The sequence below is a fragment of the Astyanax mexicanus genome, chromosome 9, assembly GCF_023375975.1.
Source record: "Astyanax mexicanus isolate ESR-SI-001 chromosome 9, AstMex3_surface, whole genome shotgun sequence".
Lineage (NCBI taxonomy): Eukaryota > Metazoa > Chordata > Actinopteri > Characiformes > Acestrorhamphidae > Astyanax > Astyanax mexicanus.
The window spans coordinates 39,770,048-39,790,993 of NC_064416.1; the positions used below are offsets into that span (position 1 = coordinate 39,770,048).

At 37.5% G+C, this 20,946-nt stretch overlaps 1 protein-coding gene across 2 annotated transcripts in view; it reads right to left on the reverse strand.

Annotated features, from left to right (window-relative positions):
• Positions 1-1,799: 1,799 nt before the first annotated feature.
• The window catches only part of LOC103025397 (transcription initiation factor TFIID subunit 4), a 152,224-nt gene continuing 133,077 nt past the window's right edge, over positions 1,800-20,946 (reverse strand). For both annotated transcript variants that reach the window (XM_022679898.2, XM_022679897.2), the window contains one exon: positions 1,800-7,326. In XM_022679898.2, the coding sequence (XP_022535619.2) occupies positions 7,153-7,326 (174 nt within the window). In that variant the 3' untranslated portion in view covers positions 1,800-7,152. The remainder of the gene's footprint in view (positions 7,327-20,946) is intronic.

The window sequence follows — 20,946 nt, forward strand, 5'->3', positions numbered from 1 at the left end:
TTCTCAGCGTCTTAAAAAAGGAGTTTCTGGAGGTGCTAAACAATAACTGCTGCTTTTCCTTCATGCTGTGAAGCTCTAGCTCATCTCAAATCACCTCAAATCACCATCTCAGTTCATCAGATTTAGATCAGGAGATTAATGTGGAGGAATAACACTTTTTTACTGTTTATTTGCGTCCCTTAATTGTTTTTACGTTCATATTAATCTACAATGTATAAAATAAATTAAATAAAGAAATAAAGAAAATTGAAATTAAAACAAAACGCCTTAAATTATATTTTTTTTACATTAACTTCCGTTAAAAGTTAAGAATTTTATCTCTCCTGTAAAGTTGCTGTTTTGGAGATAAGTTTTTCACTGGAGGGTGACGACCTCTTCATACAGGAAGAATAAACAAAAACTAATTTAAGAAGCTTATTATAGAGCCCTGATAAATAACATAAAAAAAATAATTTTAAAAATCTGTATACATTATTATGTTATATTATGTTATATTGCCCAAACCTGCTCTTCATATGGCGATACAGAGATAAGAGGTGGATTACAGAAGAGATTATATGAAGCTTCTTTCTTTTCCTTCCTTCGATCAGCTTCCTGTCTGATGAAATCACTATATCTGCCTCAAGCTCCTCCTCATCCTCATTAACTCTAAACACTCTGCCTTTCACACGAGTGATGAAGGTTTAGAGGAAAGCAGAGATACAGGCTGGTGGTAATCACTCTGGACTAATAATCACAGTACTGTCATAGAAGTGCCAGGCTGACTGTATAAAATTAATACCTTAAGCAAAAAAAATACATAAGATTGTGAACAGCATAGCTATAGACATTATAAAAGCCAAACTTAAAGGAGAGAGTCAGAAGGTAACATAGACACAGTTAACTGCTCTGAACTAATAAACATATATCGTAAAATACAGGGGTGCAAAAACTGTAAAATATACACGATCAAAAGTCTTTTAAAACATAACGTTTATATCGTAGGCCAAAACAAAATAATAACTTTTTGAAACTACTTGAATCTGACAGTTCCATATGTCAAATTTTCTCTGAAGAATTTACAAAAAGAAATTGGTCAACTCAGTTGTAATATAAGTTTTCTCTGATTTGCAGAAAATGAGAAATAGCTGAAATAACAAAAATATGCAGAGCTTTCAGACCTCAAATAACGCAAAGAAAAAAGTTCATACTTTTAAAGTTTTAAATGTTCAGACATTTTTGTTGGAATAACCCTGATTTTTAATCAAGTTTTTATGCATCTTGGCATGTTCTCCTCCAACAGTCTTACACACTGCTTTTGGATAACTTTTTGCCTTTACTCCTGGTGCAAAAAGTCAAGCAGTTCACTTCATGCTTCCCTCTGCTGACAACTTTTATGGAGATGCAGATTTCATTTTCCAGCTGGAATTGGCACACTGCCCACACTGCTAAAAATACCAATTGGTCTTATATAATCTTCTAATTTTCTGAGATAGTGATTTTTGGGTTTTCATTGGCTGTAAGCCTTAATCATTAACAATAAAATAAATACTGAATTACTGAAATAAATTAAATTAATTAATTTTTTAAAATGCACCTGTATGTGGCCGTAAAAATGTTATAAGTGTATTTACATATGGATTAATTATACCTCCACAACACTTTCCTGATAGTTTTGAATATTTGGAGGAATAACATCTGTGTTGCTTTAAAAACGATACGAAAATTATAACCTGATAAACAGTAAACACGTCTCTAAGGGTGAGGTAAACAACGACAAAGTAATTAAGTTTAGTAAACAGCTGATTTATTCCTTTACAAAATAGGTACAAATACAGAAGTTCTTCACACAAACAGGATATGTACATAGTTTACCAAAAATAATGTAGTTCTAATAAACACATGGTCTTGTAAACAATATTTACAAATTATCCATACATTAAAACATTAATTTCCCAACTGTATACATCAGTAATACTTTCCTAATAATAATAATAATAATAACAATAATAATAATAATATTTTGGCTAAAAAGCTGAAGTAGTAGAAATGTCCTGCTTGATATCAGAAACCATAAAAATAATTATTAAAATCATTTTTTAACTGGACAAATAGATCTATTTGTGCTTTGTTTAAATTACTACAGTTTTTTCTTCCTATGGTATTTTTTTTTACGATAAAACTGCTTTGCCTGAAATGTGGCAAGCATGAATGCAAATGACAAAAATAAAGAACAAAAAAAGGACAAAATATAAATAGTAACAAAACAAATTTCCCTTTAACAGCTATTGGCAATACTGGCAGAGGTTTATAAACAGGGCCAATCTTTGCTATACATTAGTAACAGAGTTCAGTTTTTAGTTGCCATAAAAAAATAGGATACACAAAAATAGTGCTGTTTTAAAAAAAATGAAGAAAAAAACATAAAACAAAACACAGACAAACAAATATTCAGTAACTGTTTAGAACAATGTCTTTCTGACATATAAATTACAAAAAAAAAAAAAAAAAAAAAACAGAAACACAGCAGGTGCATAGAAGCAAAGGGGCTCCGGTTTTAAGAGCGATTTCTACACTCGCTTGAGAAATTCACAGAGAGAAAACGACACGGTGTGAAGATGAACCTGCAGGGCGTGATCTGACTGATTCAGATTTAGAGATCAGGTTTTACCTCAAAATAAAATCAGTAAGATCCCAAACCTCCATAAAACATAAAAATAAAACTCGTACCGTCTAATCTAGAAGACAGTAAAGAGCTGAACAGATCTGAGTTCCTGTAAGAGTGAAGTAGCCGCTGTTGTTCTGTGAGTAAAGAGGAGAAACAGGTCAGTTTGTGTTTCTGTAGGAAAGTGACTCTAATAAAGACCTGAGGTGACGTTAAAACCCCAGTCAGAACCGCAGAATCAGGCAGCAATGCTTTTTTTGGTGTTGCAACAATATATGACAATATATCATCAAGATTGTATTGAAAACTTATACATCTAAAAACTCTAAGCGCTTGGCGAAGAAGGAACAGTAATGTGGATCTTGAGATACAGAGGAGTCTAAGAAACTTTAAAAACATGAAAAAAATTCACAACAAAGTAAATGTGTTAGGAATGTGTTTTGGACACTGCAAATACTGAGAAACATTATGGACCCTATTTAAGTGATCTATAGGCGAGCCGTGCACCATGCAGCTTGATTTAGGGCGTGTCTTCGCTATCACAATGACAGGAAAATGTTATTTTATTTTGCATTTTGTTTATTGTTGACGAAAAAGTTGGGTTTGTGCACTGCTGTGTGTTCTTGTGTGTGTGTTTGTGTAACAAGTGAGGGTGTATGCAATGAACATCTGACTGTTGACTGATGTCAGGGTTTTGATCAGTCAGTGGCGCACCTGTGTTTTCCATTGCCAAGATAGCAATACACCTTAAATATACCTGAACACACCTCACCTCCAGAAAACCACATCCATCAGCGTTGATAAATTACTAAACTCTGTTGCTATTTAAACGATGCAGAGGCAAGTCGTGAAAATAGACTGTTGGCAGAGTGTAAGATAGGGCTCTATTAAAAAATGCTATTTTTTTACACAAAAATGTTTAGTTTCATAGTTTTATATTACTCTTAAGTGCATTCATGAATAAAATTGTCTAAATTAAGCACATTTTGTCTAGTTGTCAAAATAAAATAAAATAAAATAAAATAAATAAATAAAACTGATTTCTCCCAAAAGAAAAGAAAAGATTACCGTAATATATGGGTACTCTGTTCAAATAAATTATTACAATTAGACAGAAATGCACAACCTGTTTCTGTTTTTCTAAGGGGGTTGGTCCATTTATAATAAAACAAAACAACCACAAACAAAGGTACAAAGTTTGAACACAACAGTAATGATATGCATAGAAAAGGCGGGGCATAGCTGGAGATAATAACGTTAAGCAAATTCTGACTGAGGTTTTAAAGCATCATTGGACAGTTCATAAAGCAACAGAACAGGTAAAGCAATGTACAGCTTCAGTTCAGCTCACACTGGTGAAGATTATGGAAAGTAATGGTTTGATTAGGAATAAACTGGACTGTTCTCCGTGTTCACACTGAAACACATCACTTCAGAGACACCACTGTTCTGTTGGATTTCTGTATGATTGATGAGGGGTAGGGTTCATTTTTTATTACTTCTGGTATTGCACTAATTTCTCTTAGCTGAGCCCTACCAACAAATGACAATACAGTAACAGTCAAAAGTTTGGAAACACCTCCTTACTTAATGTTTTTCTTTATATAATGCATTTTCTACAATTTAGATTAATATCACAGTAAAACAGGATGCTGAGAAAACTATTTCAGGTGACTCTCACTAATGAAGACACTGAGATTAAAATACCAAGAGTGTGCAGATCTGTCCTCAAAGATAAATGTGACACTTAGAAGAATCTAAAGTATAAAACATATACTGTTTTTTAACACTTTTTGTTTATAGAATAATTCTGCATGTGTTCCTGTATAGCTTTAGTATAGTCTTCAATATTAAATTGAACAAGCAAAAAATCATAAAACAGAAGAAAACACGTTACATGAGAAGAGGTGTGTCCAAACTTTTGAATGGTACTGTATTGGGAGCTGTTTTTCCTTTTGGTAGAAACTGGTTATTTTAAGTGCCTTCAGGAATGATGAAATGTAAGTGTAAATAAAGGACACAATTGATTTCTGGTTCTGATATATGGTTATTTGTTGGAAGGGCTCAATTATGAAAATAAGGTAATTAAGGTGTCCGAATATGAAATCAGTCCTGCACACATAAGCCAAAAACTACATTACAAAGTGTACTGTACTACAGTCAACATCATTTGCGACAAAACAGTTCATTTGAGAAATTCATATTTTGCCTTTCTCTGTCTCTCTAAATCTATATTATCTGCATCTCATCTGTGATTGGTGGATTTGCATATCCATCAAATTACTTAGGACGTATCATATTTTTCGCACTATAAGGCCACTTAATACTTTAATTTTCCCAAAAATCAACAGTGTACCTTATAATCCGGTGCATCTTATGTATGAATTTTACCAGTCACGTATTAAGGAGCAATAATGCCATGCTGCTGAAGTACAGCATCATAAAGGAGTTTCAGTTTAGTATTAGCATCAGCTGCTAATCATGCTAAGCGCTAGCTCTTTTTACGTTCAAAGGTGAGTATTATTGGCCTGTAGGAGGCATTTACTAGCGCTAACTACAGCTAGTAACCACTGCTGCACCCAGTCTTTGTGGAAATCTGGAAATCTAAGCTTACTGTAAATAAACAGAAGCGCTTTACTCACCCAAATAAACAGTTTTCAGCACTAGTTTGACTTTGAAAGCACATTTTTTTTTAAGAATTACAATTTTGTTTATTAAGCTTAGCTTTACCTTCTCCCAGACCTGCTGAATTAAAAGGAAAACATGGCGACACCCCTGTTCCTTACTAGTATCACCTAACAATACTGTGTCGCCTAATAATACAATGAAAATAGACCAGGAACTAGAAGGTTATTGATTGTGCGCCTTATAATATAGTGCGCCTTATAAGGCAAAAAATAAGTTTTTAGCAAGCATACTTGTTAATACTTGTTGATTGTATAATTATGGAATGACTTTACTGATCTCCTGAGTGTCCACTGGTCATTTGTACACAGATCATTGACTCATAAATACAACAATTACAGATGAGAGGCAGATGACAGACACCCAATTCCCCTAGTTACAAGGCTTGAGGCTCAGATGAGCTTCTTAACTGCACAGTATTATTATCTTAAAGATCAAGATCAATATCACAAAGCTCGATATCGAAACATCAGATCTGATGTTCTAGCTTCTTTCTTAACCCCATAGTTTATCAGTGTGCAGCAGTGTTACTAACAACTTTATTTAATTTAATTTTAGTGTTTTCTCTCATACAGAACTCCAGCTCACACTCACACTTCCTAAATATGAGAAAAATGCACAATGTCTACAGATTAACATCACGACTTCAGTTCCTCCATCACTGTGGATAAATGTATAAATCTACAGCTACATGAATCATGTTTAACTCATTTGGATAAAAAATGCAATCGTGAACTATAAAAAAAAAAAAAAAAAACTGAGCGCCATAAAAGTTGCAGAAGTTTTGAAGAACATGATAAAAGAAGTGAGAGACAGAGATATGAAAATGGTTCATGGTGAATGTATTGCTATATTCTTGACCTGCTGGTTTGCTGACTGACTGACCTGTTTCTGGAGAACTGAATGTGCAGTTTTTTTTTATGGATGTATAATAAAAATAAAATGGAATATCACTGTAATAAATTGAAATGCACTTGTTTTTGAAAGAATACTTTGAGCATTGGTACAGACAAATTGTTTAAACATTATTTAGCTGCGCGGAAAACATTTTACATGCTGATTAAATTATTTAAAAAAAAGTTAAAATAAACTATTTACATCCGGGTGGAATCAGTAAAGTTTTGCAGTAATCTGTGAACATATTTCAGTACATAAATGCTGACTGGGCTGGGATTTTAACGATTCTGAATTGGTTGGACATAATTAATTTAGGGCTGCATAAAATCTTCGAGAAAAAAATTGTTTTTGCAAAAAACAATATACACAAATCACTTCAAGGCATTTCGTCTCAAAGATCGTTCACTATAAGCGCTACATACGTCAAATATACAGCTATTCCAAAGACCAAAGACATCAACAAGATTGGGCTCAGGGCTCAGACTCATCCAAATGTGAGTGCATTAAAAACATAAAAACACAAAATTCAAATTTCATGTTGAAAGGACACCCTACTCTTCCTCCAACCCCTTTTTTACACAGTATTTAAGTTAAATAAATTTTTGCTTTTCAAATAACGATGAAGATTAAAAAAATACGTAAACAACAAAATAAAAACATGAAAAACATTTTTTCCCCACAATTTTCACTTCAGATTTTTCCATTTGAATAAAAAAGCCACATGGACATCACGACAGACACAGAGAGAGCAGAAAAGAGAAAACGTCGCTGAAGGCACATTGCAGGGTGCTATAGGAAGCTTGAGATTGCTGGGTGCGGTGAGTGTTCACTGTTTGGCTACCGATTCCGTGTTGTTCTGTGTTTTTTTTCTTTGTTACCGTGGTTTTTCGGCATCTTTCAGTTAGTGTTAGCATCGTTGACGTTAGCTACTTCAGCAGAGCTCGGTAGAGTAAGAGCGATCTGTTCGTCTCTCGTTCTTGCTCCATGTAAAAGATGAAGTCCCTGAGGTTGACGCGTGTGATTCGCTGGCGAGGGTACTGCCGTGAGGACGTGGAAACTGTGGACGAAGAAGCTGGAGAACCTGCAGAACTTCCAGACACCTGCAGAAAGAACAGAGAAGAAAAATTAGTCTGGGAGCCCACAAAGCAAACCTTCAAACGTGTTGTTTTTAAACGGCAAGGATTGGATTTGGTTCTTGGATCTTGCTGGTTCACATTCACTATTGTAAGTGACCTGTTCTTTGCAAATCAAATTTAAGTCACGTCATGCTTGTAATGTAAATGTAGTCACACGGTACAAATCTGGACTGAACTATGTTTTATCTTCTAGTGTACTCTAATAGAAACAATTCAACAACAACATTTCTAACTGACACAGTGATGATGGAAAACAAGGATGCTGTGGTTCCATTCCCTTCCAAATAAGGACAACATTTTCTACCATGTTGCCATACTCACTTACTTATTTGTTATAACCACCACATTCTCCCAAACCAAGAATCTCAGACCTCCTTTATTGAGTTTGGAGTATAGTGTAGAATATGGAGTATAAGGATTATAGATAGTATTGGGCAATATAGGACACTACAGGGTAGTACAGGGAGTATTGGGTAGTATATGGGAGTATTGGAAGTTTAGGGTAGTACTAGTGCATCTTAAAAAAAATTGAATATCATTGAAAAGTTACTTTATTTTAATAATTTGGTTCAAAATGTAAAACTCATATATTATATAGATGCATTACACACAGAATGATCTATTTTAATCTTTAATTATTTTATTGTTGATGATTTTGGCTTACAGCCAATAAAAAGTGTCTCAGAAAATGTAAATATTATATTAGGCCAATTGGTATCCTACTGGAAAATAAAATTAGCCTCTCTATAAAACTTGTCAGTAGAGGGTAGCATGAAGTGCTGTAAGTGCTGATTTTCTGGGAAAATTTCAATTTTTTGTGCACATTTAACTAAAACCCAGTAGTGAGAACCAAAGCCACAAGTGATCATACTGGGAACACAGCTAACAGCTAGGAAGGTTATCCTGTAGTGTTAAAAAAATATCATTCCAGGAACGTTCTGAAAACGTGACATAATAATCGATTCCATAACGTGACATAAATATTTCCATCTAGACAAGTACTAACATTATGGAAAAGTAAAAAAGTAAAAGGTTTAAAAAAAAACAAAAAAAACATGGACACTGCAGCGACGTTTCCTGAATGTTTAAAACATTCTAAGAACATTTAGAAAACTTGTTCGATTGAATGTTCTAGGAACGTTAAATGTAACATTAACAAAACGTTCAACTAACCTAAAATTGCAGTAAAAGCATTTAGTTGCCATATTGTTCAACTTGCTTCTTAAACCATTGTCACAATAAAAAAAAACGTTACAAACTTGGAGTAAATGAAGTCTGTGAACATATCAGCTCCAGCCCACGTGGGAACAAAAAGGAAAAACACCTTCAAAGATTCTTATTTCAACAGATAAACAGACTTCAGTACATTTCCACAGATGAAAGACCACAGGAAGCAGAAAACGCACGACAGACCTCCATCTCTGATCCACCTACATACACTGTCACAATCGGACGGATTTAGCCCCATAAACACAGATTACGGAGGGCCTTGATTGCAAACATCTGCGCTGGTCAGCGAAGCGGCCTAAATGTGGTCTGAAATCCACACATGGCCTTTATTCCAGCCTCCACACCACAGCCATTTACCACCTTCACATTCTCCCTGATCCTCTCCCGTCTCTCAGCACCGCCCGGCAGGGTGGCCGCTCCCAGCAGCCCCCGCTCAGACAGGAGCGTCAGTGCTTCTGACAGGTGAAGTGTGCGGAGGCTGGGTGAATTTGGGGCACATGGTGTGTGTGGGGGGGCGGGGGTGCCCGCGGCTGGATGTGAAGCAGGTCCCCCCGAGCGAGAAGGCCCAACCTCATCAGGCCAATCAGGGCTGACCTCATGTGAAAGGCGGGCATGCCTGCTGCCATGGCAATTACTGCCAATCATTGCCCAGACCAATCAAACGCATCCGTGCACTGTGGACAGAGGAAGACAGTGTGATTTGGCATCTGGTGTGTGTGTGTGTGTGTGTGTGTGTGTGTGTGTGTGTGTGTGTAGAGTAAGAAATAAAGAAAGACAGCAAGGAAAGGCTTCATATATTTTGCTGGAGTATATACTGTATTTGCTGAATACAATGGAATCTATACCATTGTTTTCCACAATGGCCATAAAATAAAAAATCAATCCCTACATGTACCCACAGTCTGACATTTGCATATGTAAATCCTGAATGAATTAAATCTGGTAATATAATGTAAAAAATAAATAAATAAATGGGGGGAACAAAATCCAAACTGAACCAAATTGTGTTGAAGGTTTAGAGCCCTGTTGGGTGTGTAAATGTGTTGTATGTAAATTCACACCAAACAGAACAGAAGAGTAACTGATCTAAGTACAGACTGAAAGGTCAGAGAGGCAACCTGGCGATTCACATAACTCTACCCCCCTGTACACACACTCATCCAAAAGCCCCACTGCTTGGACAGAACCCCCTGCCACACACACACACACATACACACAGTTCTGTGATCTCTGTTTAAGCACACTTAGTCTTTGGCCCAAACCCATTTCACCCCTTGGCCCTACCACTTAGCCCTACCCCTCTGTTTTGAGTGTACAGGGCTAGGGGGTAGAGTGTCCTGATTCTTGTTAGGCTGGAGGGGTAGGTTAGGGGGAGTGTTGGAGCTACATGACCCTTCAAACAAAGATTCTTTTGACTATGAAAAACACTGGTAAGATGGTGGGTGCAACTCACAATGTTTCTTTTTTTCCATATCATAGAGGAATTAAGGAATGGACAATAATAATTAATTGCTTTCTGAAGAAATATGATACCCTAAAGTTAACTAGTCATCTTTATCGCTCCACTGCTATATGGTTACATATCTGTATCAGTGCATAAAGGGTTGTCCCAATTCTTAAGGGGGGTGATTTCACCCCTCCCACTTATAACTCTGTTCCAATGGGAAGGTTTACACTCAAAAACAAGGGGTAGGGGTACAAAAGAGAAATGGTCCTAAGTGTTCAAGCACACTTGTGCATCTAATCAAACACATACAGTATTAAACTACAATGTAGTTTGAAAACAACAACAACAATCAATCACTGCACTTTAGCACCACAGACGATCACACACTAACTGCAACACATGCTGGACTCGCTGAAAGAGGTTTTACAAGGTCAGACCAGAGGGAGCGACGGAGGAAAAGAAAAAGATATAAAATCAGCTTTGTTGGGAGGAAAGATCCACAAGGCAAAAAACAGCATCTGTCATTTTATCTGTGATGGCCGCTCGCAGGCATGATGTCATACGACATATCCATCCGAGAGAGAACACGCAGATACCTCCATACATCTCTCATCTCTCCACACGCTTCTGACCGCACGGGGGTTACAGAGAGAGGGAAAGAAAAAGAAAGAAAGAAAGAAAGAAGAATCAGAGAATCAAAGAAGAAAATATTAATAAAGAAGGGAGAAGAGAAGAAAAAGAAAGATTGAAAGAAAAAGTTAAGTCAACAAAAGAAAGAAATAATGATGGAGGAAAGGGACAAGAATCAGAAAAAGAAAGAAAGCAGAACAGTAGAAATAAGAATCAAAAGAGACAAGGAAAAAGGAAAAGAATGGGAAAAAAAGAGTAGAGGACCAACAAGAAAGATATATTTAAAAAGGAAGAGGAAGAAGAAATAAGGGAAGGGACAAAAAAGCAAGAAAAAAAAGAATGAGAATAAAGTAAAAGAAAGAAAAAAGGAGCAAAAGAAAAGGGAGGAAGAAAATAAGGGAAATGAAAAAATGGAGCAAAAAAAACAGAACTGAAAATGAAGAAAAGAATGAAAGAGAAATAGATTAAGATGGAGAAATGGCCACACACACACACACACACACAGGGTATAGGACTTGTGTGAGAGCAGAAGGGTCTGAGGAAGCTGCTGCCAGCGTTCGCACCTACACACCCACTGCTGACAACATGCTGGAGGCGTGCACACACACACACACATCTTCACATCCCTCCTCCAAGAGAGGTGACTGGTAAAGGGTGTGTGAGTGTGGATGAAGACTAATATAGTCATAATGTGTTTGTAGACGGAGGCTAATAACACATTAGACTTCCCTCCCAGACACTCCGGCATTTAGATCTGACTGCAGGAAATGCTGATCCCGGATCAGATCACTCATTTAGATCATACAGGACTGATTACCAAAATCTGACCACAGATCAGAATTCACTCATCACTTCTTTCTTTCATTCTTGATTTATTAACATTATTAGAAAGAAAACTGGCCCACATCACTCTGTTTAAACTGCACCACAGATCTGATTCGCTTCTTATTTGCTAAGATTTCAGTTTCCAAACCAGATACATTATAAACATTTGTTGTAATTTCATATATGTGAGAATAGCGATCATTATTAGTATTATATAAATAGTATATTAATCCAACTAACAGCAATGATTAATATGTAGTAGGCTTTCTACTACATTTTAAAGCATTGCTGTTAGAATCGTATTGCTTTTAGCAACAAAAGCATTACAGAGGACAGGATGTTGGGTGATCAAAACTCCACATCATTCCCAACTCATCCCAAAAGATTTGGATGGAGCTCCATCATTCCAGAGAACACAGTTCCACTGCTCCACAGCTCAATACTGGGAAGCTTTATCCCTCCAGTACACCTGGCATTAGACACGGTGCTAATAGGTTCATGTTTATCTACTTTAATGAGTCCCACTCTATTGGAGGCGATTCTCAACAAGGACTAGATCGGCTGTGTGTCTATTTTTACATCTATGTCAGCAATGGGTGTAATTCACTTAAAGTATAAACAAGCTGAATGTATTTATTAGTGTTGAAAAACATCTGGACATATCATCACTGTCCAAAATAAAAATACAGAAACTTCAATAGAAGTCGTTAGAAAAAAATATTTTTTATTTTATTTTATTGGTCCACTCATCATAATTTGTCTAGGATAGGTTTGTTTGTCCAAATGGTCAAATTAAATAAAACTCACCATACATCTTCAGTGAATTTAAGGCATAATCCAAACCACAGTGACAAACTTGGCAAAGAAAATTGATTATGAATTGTAAAAAAATGGATACACAAAGCCTGTAAAATACACTGACATGTCATGGGACAGAACTTCAGAAATGGAATGTACCAATCATCTGCACCCACTATCAGACCTTACCAGGCTGGTTATGAATTGAATGCAATGACAAACCGTGTGAGAGACGATTAAAATCCTGTGATGGTCAATGCAGGAAAGTACAACAACTCCTGGTGCAAAAAGCAGTTCAGCTTGGTTTGATGACTTGTGATGAAGCCCTGTCGAGGGAGATTCCCTCGACAGGGCTTCATCACAAGTCATCAAACCAAGCTGAACTGCTTTTTGCACCAGGAGTAAAGGCATAAAGTTACCCAAAAGCAGCGTGTAAGACTGGTGGAGGAGAACATGCCAAGATGCATGAAAACTGTAATGTTTTTCCACCAAATATTTATTTATATATATTTCTGAACTCTTAAAACTTTATGAATATGAACTTGTTTTCTTTGCATTATTTGAGGTCTGAAAGCTCTGCATCTTTTTTTTTATTTCAGACATTTCTCATTTTCTGCAAATAAATGCTCTAAATAACAATATTTTTATTTGAAAATAACAAAAAAATGTTGAAAATGTTTATAATGTCTGTAGTTTATAGAATAAAACAACAATGTAAATTGTACTCAAACATATACCTATAAATAGCAAAACCAGAGAAACTGTTTCAGAAAGAAATTCTCTTAATTTTTTGATAATATGTCCATTTTTCTTGGGGCCCCTAAATGCTTTGAGACAGCCCTGGACCTCACTCAAACCTCTCAACTTATACACATGTCATCAAGCCGCCCCTGATGTAACACTTCATAATTAATTTATATATTCTTATCCTGTATCCTTAGTACTGTTTTTTCATGATGGTATAAATATACATATAGAAATAATAATCAATAGTCAGATTTCTAAGTCAGATTTCGTCAGAGAAAGCAAAACCAGTAGCAGTCGGCCGTAAGTGTCCAGGTGTCTCAGGCTGGGAGCAGACACGGGGTGTGTTATTGCTCCCACCTGTAATGACCTCCACAGTACTGGGGGGCTCTAGATTAGCTCCCACTTTGCTAAATTTACTTTCCATTAATAATGTATGCCCTTCCTCCTCCTCCACCACCTCTCTCTCTCTCTCTCTCTTTTTCTGACCTGGCCGTCCTCTAATTGTCTGGTGTCTGAATGAGGGCAGGAACTCTGAGGGAATCTGTAAAGGCTCCTTTGCTCTTCTCCAGCTCTTTATTTCTGCTGATGGGCTGCTGGAGGAGTGGCAGTGGGCACTTGGTGCTGGAGTCAGTATTGGACTTGGTTTTAACCTCAGGGTAGCAGGTTAATGGCCCCCTTTGCAAGAAAACACACACACACTCTTACAGCATCCAGGCCCTGAAGAGCTGATAGTGCTGTCTCAGCACTCCTCCACTGAGAGGAGAGGAGAAGAGAGGGAGTGACGGATAGATGGAGAGTGATGGATAGAGACACTGTAGGAGATAATGATGGGAGGGGAGTTGAGAACAAAGTCAAATCACAAGTGAACACCCGCAGAGTGTCCGGAGGGTTACACGAAGCTGAGCTTAACCTCTTACGGAGGTTAACGTCGCAGGTGACTGGAGGGACACAACTGGGCTGGAACTATCTAGAACTGGAAAGAACTGTTATTTATATGCAGAACTATTTATATGTACAGGGGTTTGACAATGAAACTAAAACACCTGGTTTTACACCACAATAATTTATTGTGGTGACGGACAGTTCTGGTGGAAACAGGAGAGTTGAGGTGCACATTAAATTCTGCTGTGATTTGAGCAGCCGTGGTTTTATGTTTTATGGATACAATCCGGGTTAGCACCCGAACATCCCTTTCAGACCGCTTCCTCTTACAGCGTCCACAGTTAATCCTGTTGGATGTGGTTGGTCCTTCTTGGTGGTGTGCTGACATTTGCCAACAATTTGTCCTCTTTTGAACTCTGGTATGTCACCCATAATGTTGTGTGCATTGCAATATTTTGAGCAGAACTGTGCTCTTACCCTGCTAATTGAACCTTCACACTCTGCTCTTACTGATGCAATGTGCAATTAATGAAGATTGGCCACCAGGCTGCTCCAATTTAGCCATGAAACATCCCACACTAAAATGACAGGTGTTTCAGTTTCATTGTCCAAACCCTGTAGATATTTTCCTTTCAATAGAAAAAATCCATGCAAAATACTACATAATCCAAAACTAGTATTCATCCCTGTCTAGGAAACTGCTCATACAATATATGTCCAAAGCTTTGTAGATAAATGCTCGCCTTCTAATGAATCCACACAGCAAATTTAAGTTGCACCCACTGCTGGCTGACACAGGTGTGCAAATGCACAAACACACATACTAGTCTAAACTAGAGCCAGTGTAAAACTTTATGCAGCAGATAAACTTTGAAACATTGGAATTGGAAGCCTCTAGCATGGACTAGAGGAGTATTAATCCACCCAGTAATTAAAAAAATGAGCTGGGGAGCAGTGGAACTGTGTTTTCAGGAATGACGGTGCTCCATCTAGTACTTATTGGGTTCAATTTGGGGGTTTGATAAGGAGAAGGTAAGGTTGTGATCATGGTGCTCTCCTCCCTCCAAAAAAGTAAATGATGTGAGGTTGATTGATGCTGCAGTTGGTCTGCAGGTCTGGGTTCAGCAACAGTATGTGCTGAAAGAATGAGGTCAGCTGACTACCTGAATATACTGAATACAGACCAGGTTATTCCATCAATGGATTTTTTCTTCCCTGATGACACGGGCATATTCCCTGATGACAATGTCGGGATTCATGGGAATGGAATTGTGAAAGAGTTCAGGGTTCAGGGGGCATGAGCTCATCATTTTCACACATGGATTGAGAGAGAGTTCACCACAGAGTCCAGATCTTAACCTCATTGAGAATCTTTGGGATGTGCTGGATGGAGAAGAGAGGCTTTGTGCAGTGGTCAGACTCTACCATCATCAATGCTGCTACAAGATCTTGGTGAAAAATTAATGCAGCAACACTGCATTTAAATAAATCTTGTGATGTTGCAGAAGCTTAAAGAAACAATGTCACCGTGAGTGTGTGCAGCAATGAAAGCTAAAGACGGTCCAACAATATATGTGTGACCTTTTTTTTTTTGGTTGCAACTTTTTATTTTTTTGGCCAGACAGAGTACAGTAAATGTAACCTTATAATAACCTGAAAAAGGATATTTAAGATGATTTCAATATATAAGACTAAAACATATGTAACTGTTCTGTTTAGGCTCATCACAATAGCTATGTTGGTTTAAACAATATTTTTCCAGGGGGAGTAACTATTATGTTATTGTAATTGTAAGATCCTGTGGTAACAGAGGTAACTCTTTTCTGGGACAGTCCTGATGAGCCAGTTTCATAATGTTTTTGATGGTCTTTGCGACTGCACTTAAAAATACTTTTAAACTTCTTGAAATTTTTTGGACTGACCTTATTTTTTTTCTTTGTTCTGCTTTGTTTAACACTTTTTTTTTGTTTTACAAAATTACTTCATATGTTTTTCTTAATAGTTTGGATGACTTTGGAATTAATCTACAAAGAACAAATGTAAATGTAACCCTTCTATTATGTTAATTTGTCAGAACTAGCAGTGGTGTCCCCGGGTCATATTGACCCATCTCATGTTTAATTATCCAAAAAATAACTGAAAAAAATCCTAACAGTGTAAATATTTAATTACTAACTCCACTGTTAATTATTATCAATAAAATTAATATTTAGTGCAATAGTGTTCCTTACCTCTAACAGGTTTTACCTCTAACTCGTTTTTCATTAAAAAATACCTGTTCAACCTTTTTTTTTTTGTTTCCCTACTTCATTAATTTTGAAAGACCAACATATAAAACAGTAGTTTTACATAACATTGAAACATAACATTGAACATTTGTTTTAGTTTAGTTTTTGCAGGGTGGTTGCAAATATTTGTGATGAACCATTTTCATCTTACATGTTGATTAAACTAATTAAAGCAAGCAGAAGAAGTTTCATACTGAAAAAATACTTTAACCTATTTTTTTTATCTTCAAACTTCAAGACGGGTCAATTTGACCCGTAACATAACAGGAGGGTTAAGATGTGTTCAAACAAGTACTGTATGTACATGCTTTTAAAGAACAATTAACTCTTAATTATTATGAATGTTCTGACATAAAAATAAGTAAAACAAAGCATATTAAGGTCAGCAAAAAATAAGCTCCTGTCTACAATATGTCGATAAGGTAATTCCGGTGACAGGGCTGGCTCTGTGCAGAGGTCAGCAGAGTGGTGTGTGGGGGAACAGTGGTAAAGAGAGGCAGCTTTGCTGTCCTCAGTGCTGAAGCAATACTACTGCTATGTACTACAGAAAATAAACAGCTGTGCTCTAATACCAACAATACAGAATCTACAGCCATGCGAGCCAGCTCTATTCCTGCAGGACCACAGTTCAGTTCCTCTGCAGCAGAGCACCTGATTCAGCGTGCTCATCAAGACCTGGATAATTACTGCATTATTTACAGCAGACATGTAAGAGCGGCGTGAGGAACAAAGAAGAGTCGAGCTTTACCAGATATAACATCCTTTTAAACACACTTACCTGCGCTGTTATCTAATTATCTATAATTTTCAGGATTTTCTTTTATAAATCATTGGTTGTTTGGATCAGCAATTTCAGTTAAATATATCATATAGCAGATGAATACAGTGATGTTTGAGAAGTGAAACAAAGTTTATAAGATTTACAGAAAGTGTTCAATAATTCTTTAAACTAAATTAGGCAGGTGCATACATTTGTCATCCGTGTCATTTTATTGATTTGAATAACTTTAGAACTAATTATTGGAACACAATATTTGTTTGGAAAAATTATTGACCCTTGACCTACATACACAGGTAATTCTAAGCTTTTCTTCTCTTTGCATCTTCTCTGAAGAGTGGCAACATGGGAGCCTCAAAACGCAACTCTCAAATGACATGAAAACAAAGATCATGAAATGGAAGAACCACAGACACAGTTCTAGTTAAGAGCTGAAGTGGCAGAACAAGAGAATCTCAGATAATCAGAGGAGAAGGATGGAGAGAACAGTCATAGTCACCCTACAGACCTCCAGAGCTCCAAAGATCTACATCATCATCTTGCTGCAGATGTAGTCACTGTGCATTGTTCAACTATATACGGAGAGGCTGTACGAGAGAGAAATGCAGAAGAAGCCTTTTCTGAGCACACGCCACAAACAGAGTCGCTTGAGGTATGCTAAAGCTAAAGCACATTCGGATAAGCGAGCTTCATTTTTGAAAAAGGTGTTATGGACTGATGAAACTAAAATTAAAAGAGTTATTTGGAGGGCGGTTATTTATGCATGATGGAAAAAGAACACAGCATTCCAACACAAACACTTTACTGCTCCCCACAGTAAAATCTGGTGGTGGTTCATCATGCTGTGGAGCTGTGTGATAAGTGCAGGTACTGGGAATCTTGTTAAAGTTGAGGGTCTCATGGATTTCAGTCAATATCAGCAGATTCTTCAGAACAATGTTGAAGAATCAGTGAGAAAGTTGAAGTTAAAGTGCCGGGGCTGGATACTTCAACAAGACAACGACCCTAAACACTAAACACTGCTCTCAATCTACTAAAGCATTCATGCAGAGGAACATGGACAACACTTTAAAACGATAATCTCAGTCCTTAAGGTCTCAGCTATACACTAGCTCACAGATTCTACTGGTACACTGGTGCAAATGTCTGTGGACACATCTTCTAAGGAACGCATTCAGCTGAGCCAGTGGTTTTCAAACTGTGGAAAAGTGATCTAAGATCACCTCTTATCAGCTGTCTAATACACTTCATTAAACCTACTAAAACTCTAAGAAGTTTGATTAAACATGGGCCAATATACTGGATTATTTTGGGGTCTATAAGCTATTAAAACTGGTTTGTAGTAGCTGTCCCGTTCCTAGTAGGCTCTCTGATACTCGTAGCTATATTTAGGCTTTAATAAGAATCTTCTTAGAGCACAGGACAGGGTTCTTCCCCTTACCTGAGGCTACGAGAGGACATAAAGCTTAACCACACGATCACCTTCACGCTGCTTTTCCACCAGCCCAGACCCATGCCCCCCTCCCTTCACCGTGGGACCGGACCCCCTCTCCAACCTCCACCTCCATAACAGCTCCTGCCATTAATTAAGACCAGAGAGGCCTGCTCTCTCTCTCTCTCTCTGCTTTTTCCTTTTTCCGCCTTCGTTCTCCTTCTCTCTCTCTCTCTCTACGTTTCTTTCTCTCTCTCTCTATTTCTCTCTCGCTCTCTCGCTCCCCTCCTCCGCCTAGAGAAAAAGGCCGATGAGGACATTTTGAAAGAGTTAACAGATGTCGGCTGATTGGCCCGAGGCGCTTCAGCCATCGCCCGAGTGATGTATTTGATGTGGAGTTTATTCAGCTCCAATAAACGTATAAAGAATTAGAATAATAATTCACAGATGCACGCTGCACGGATTATAGGCCCGGGCTCGCTTTGAACCGAACCGAGGCAGCCAAGACGCTGAAAAAGAAAAGAAAAGAAAAAAAAAAAAAAACCCAGGAGAGAGATGCAATGCTAATCAAAGGGTCAGAGAGTCGCACAACCCCGTGTGTTTATGTCCACTTCACGGGCGGCTGCCAGGGAAATAAAGGCCGGTTTTATGGAGGGTGGAATAAGGTAAGAAAGTGAGGGAATGTAAATCACAGCGTTTCATTTTAAGCCCGCTGCACACTACATTACACATGGGGGAGGAGCCGGGACCAAAATGGCAGGAGTGACGGACTGGTCTCATTTCCGTTACAGTACAGAACAGAGCTTCATCTCAAAGCACTGAAGACTGCTGCTGCACTACTGAGAGAAAATAGAAATAGAGGAAGATAGAAGTGCAAGGAAAAAGTGGTATAAAGGGGGAAGTGTGAGTAAAACATAACATAAAAAAGGTATTCTAAACACCGTGATAAACACTGGTATTACACCCCAAACCCCAAGCAAACAACTTCAAATCCATTCCCCGACTAAAGAGCAACAAATCTGGACAACGACCAAATCTTAATACCCCTGCATAAAAACACGGGAAGGTAGTACTGGGTGGTATGATTGAAAATGTATATCACTGTATTTTTCAAGTTTGTGATGGTTATATGGTATATCACAGTATTTTTATTATTTTGCTTTTTTTTTTTTTTGCATGACTGGGCTTTAATATCGGTTTGTGACTTACTTTACTGTTAGGCGTACATATTATATGAAATACTTAAAAAAAAAAAGCTTTGATTAGTATTGGGTTTACTTTGTCCCACAAAATTACACATTATATAATAAATTAGACTTCATTAGCAAAAAATAGACATTAAAAAGAGATACTCAAAATGTAAGTAAAAGCACTGTAGCACAATAAGACACAAGTTTAATATCAATTCACAAAATGTTATTCCTGAAGCCATTAGAGGCATTGAAGTACATACAGTACATTCAGTTCAGTATACATTAAAATTATCCTTCAAGCTACAGTGTTAATATATTTAAAAGGGCTATAGTTACTGCTCTTGAAGTTTATTTGCACCTCATATCCAGAGTTTTAGGGAGTTTTATCACTTGTGCTGAATGAATGATTCTGTACACAGGACCGATTCTGGACTCATCTGGGGGATGAGAAGAACTTTTCTCTGAGTGAATGGAAAACCATGGAAAGGTTTCTACCATATTTTGGAGCATTGATGTGAGAATTTGATGGCACTCAGCAATAAAAGCTAGTGAAGTTAGGATGTTGGATGATCACCTCATCCCAAAAGTATTGAATGAAGCGCCTTTATTCAAGAGAACTGTCCTCACAGTTTTATTTTATATATATTTTTTTCTTATTTTTTTCCCCTTTTTTTTACATTTACATTTTACATTTACATCTTACATTTTTCTTCCAATTTTGGAGACAAACACATGCCTCCTCCGATAAATGTGGAGTCAGTCACCCCTTTTTTAGAACTGCTGCTGATGCATCATTGCCTGAAAGGCTAGCGCGCTCGGAGAAAAGTGCAGCGACTCGGTTCTGATACATCTGCTCACAAATGCCTCATGCTGCCTGGCGCCACCTTTCAGCGTGATGGGAGAGAGCGCCATCTACCTACCCGGAGAGAGCAAGGCAAATTGTTGTTTATGGCAGAGCTACATAAACAGGATTCAAACCTGCGACCTCCCAATCATAGTGGCAGCGCATTAGACCACTGGACTGGGACTCGGCACCCCCACAGTTTTATTTCATTAAGGGTGGAATAAGGTAAGAAAGTGAGGGAATGTAAATCACAGCGTTTCATTTTAAGCCCGCTGCACACTACATTACACATGGGGGAGGAGCCGGAAAAGGGACCAAGAGTGGCAGGAGTGACGGACTGGTCTCATTTCCGTTACAGTACAGAACAGAGCTTCATCTCAAACCACTGAAGACTACTTCACTACAGAGAGAAAATAGAACTAGAAGATAGAAGGAAAGGGAAAAAGTGAAAACGTATCAGAAAAGAAGTATTCTGAACACCGTGATAAAC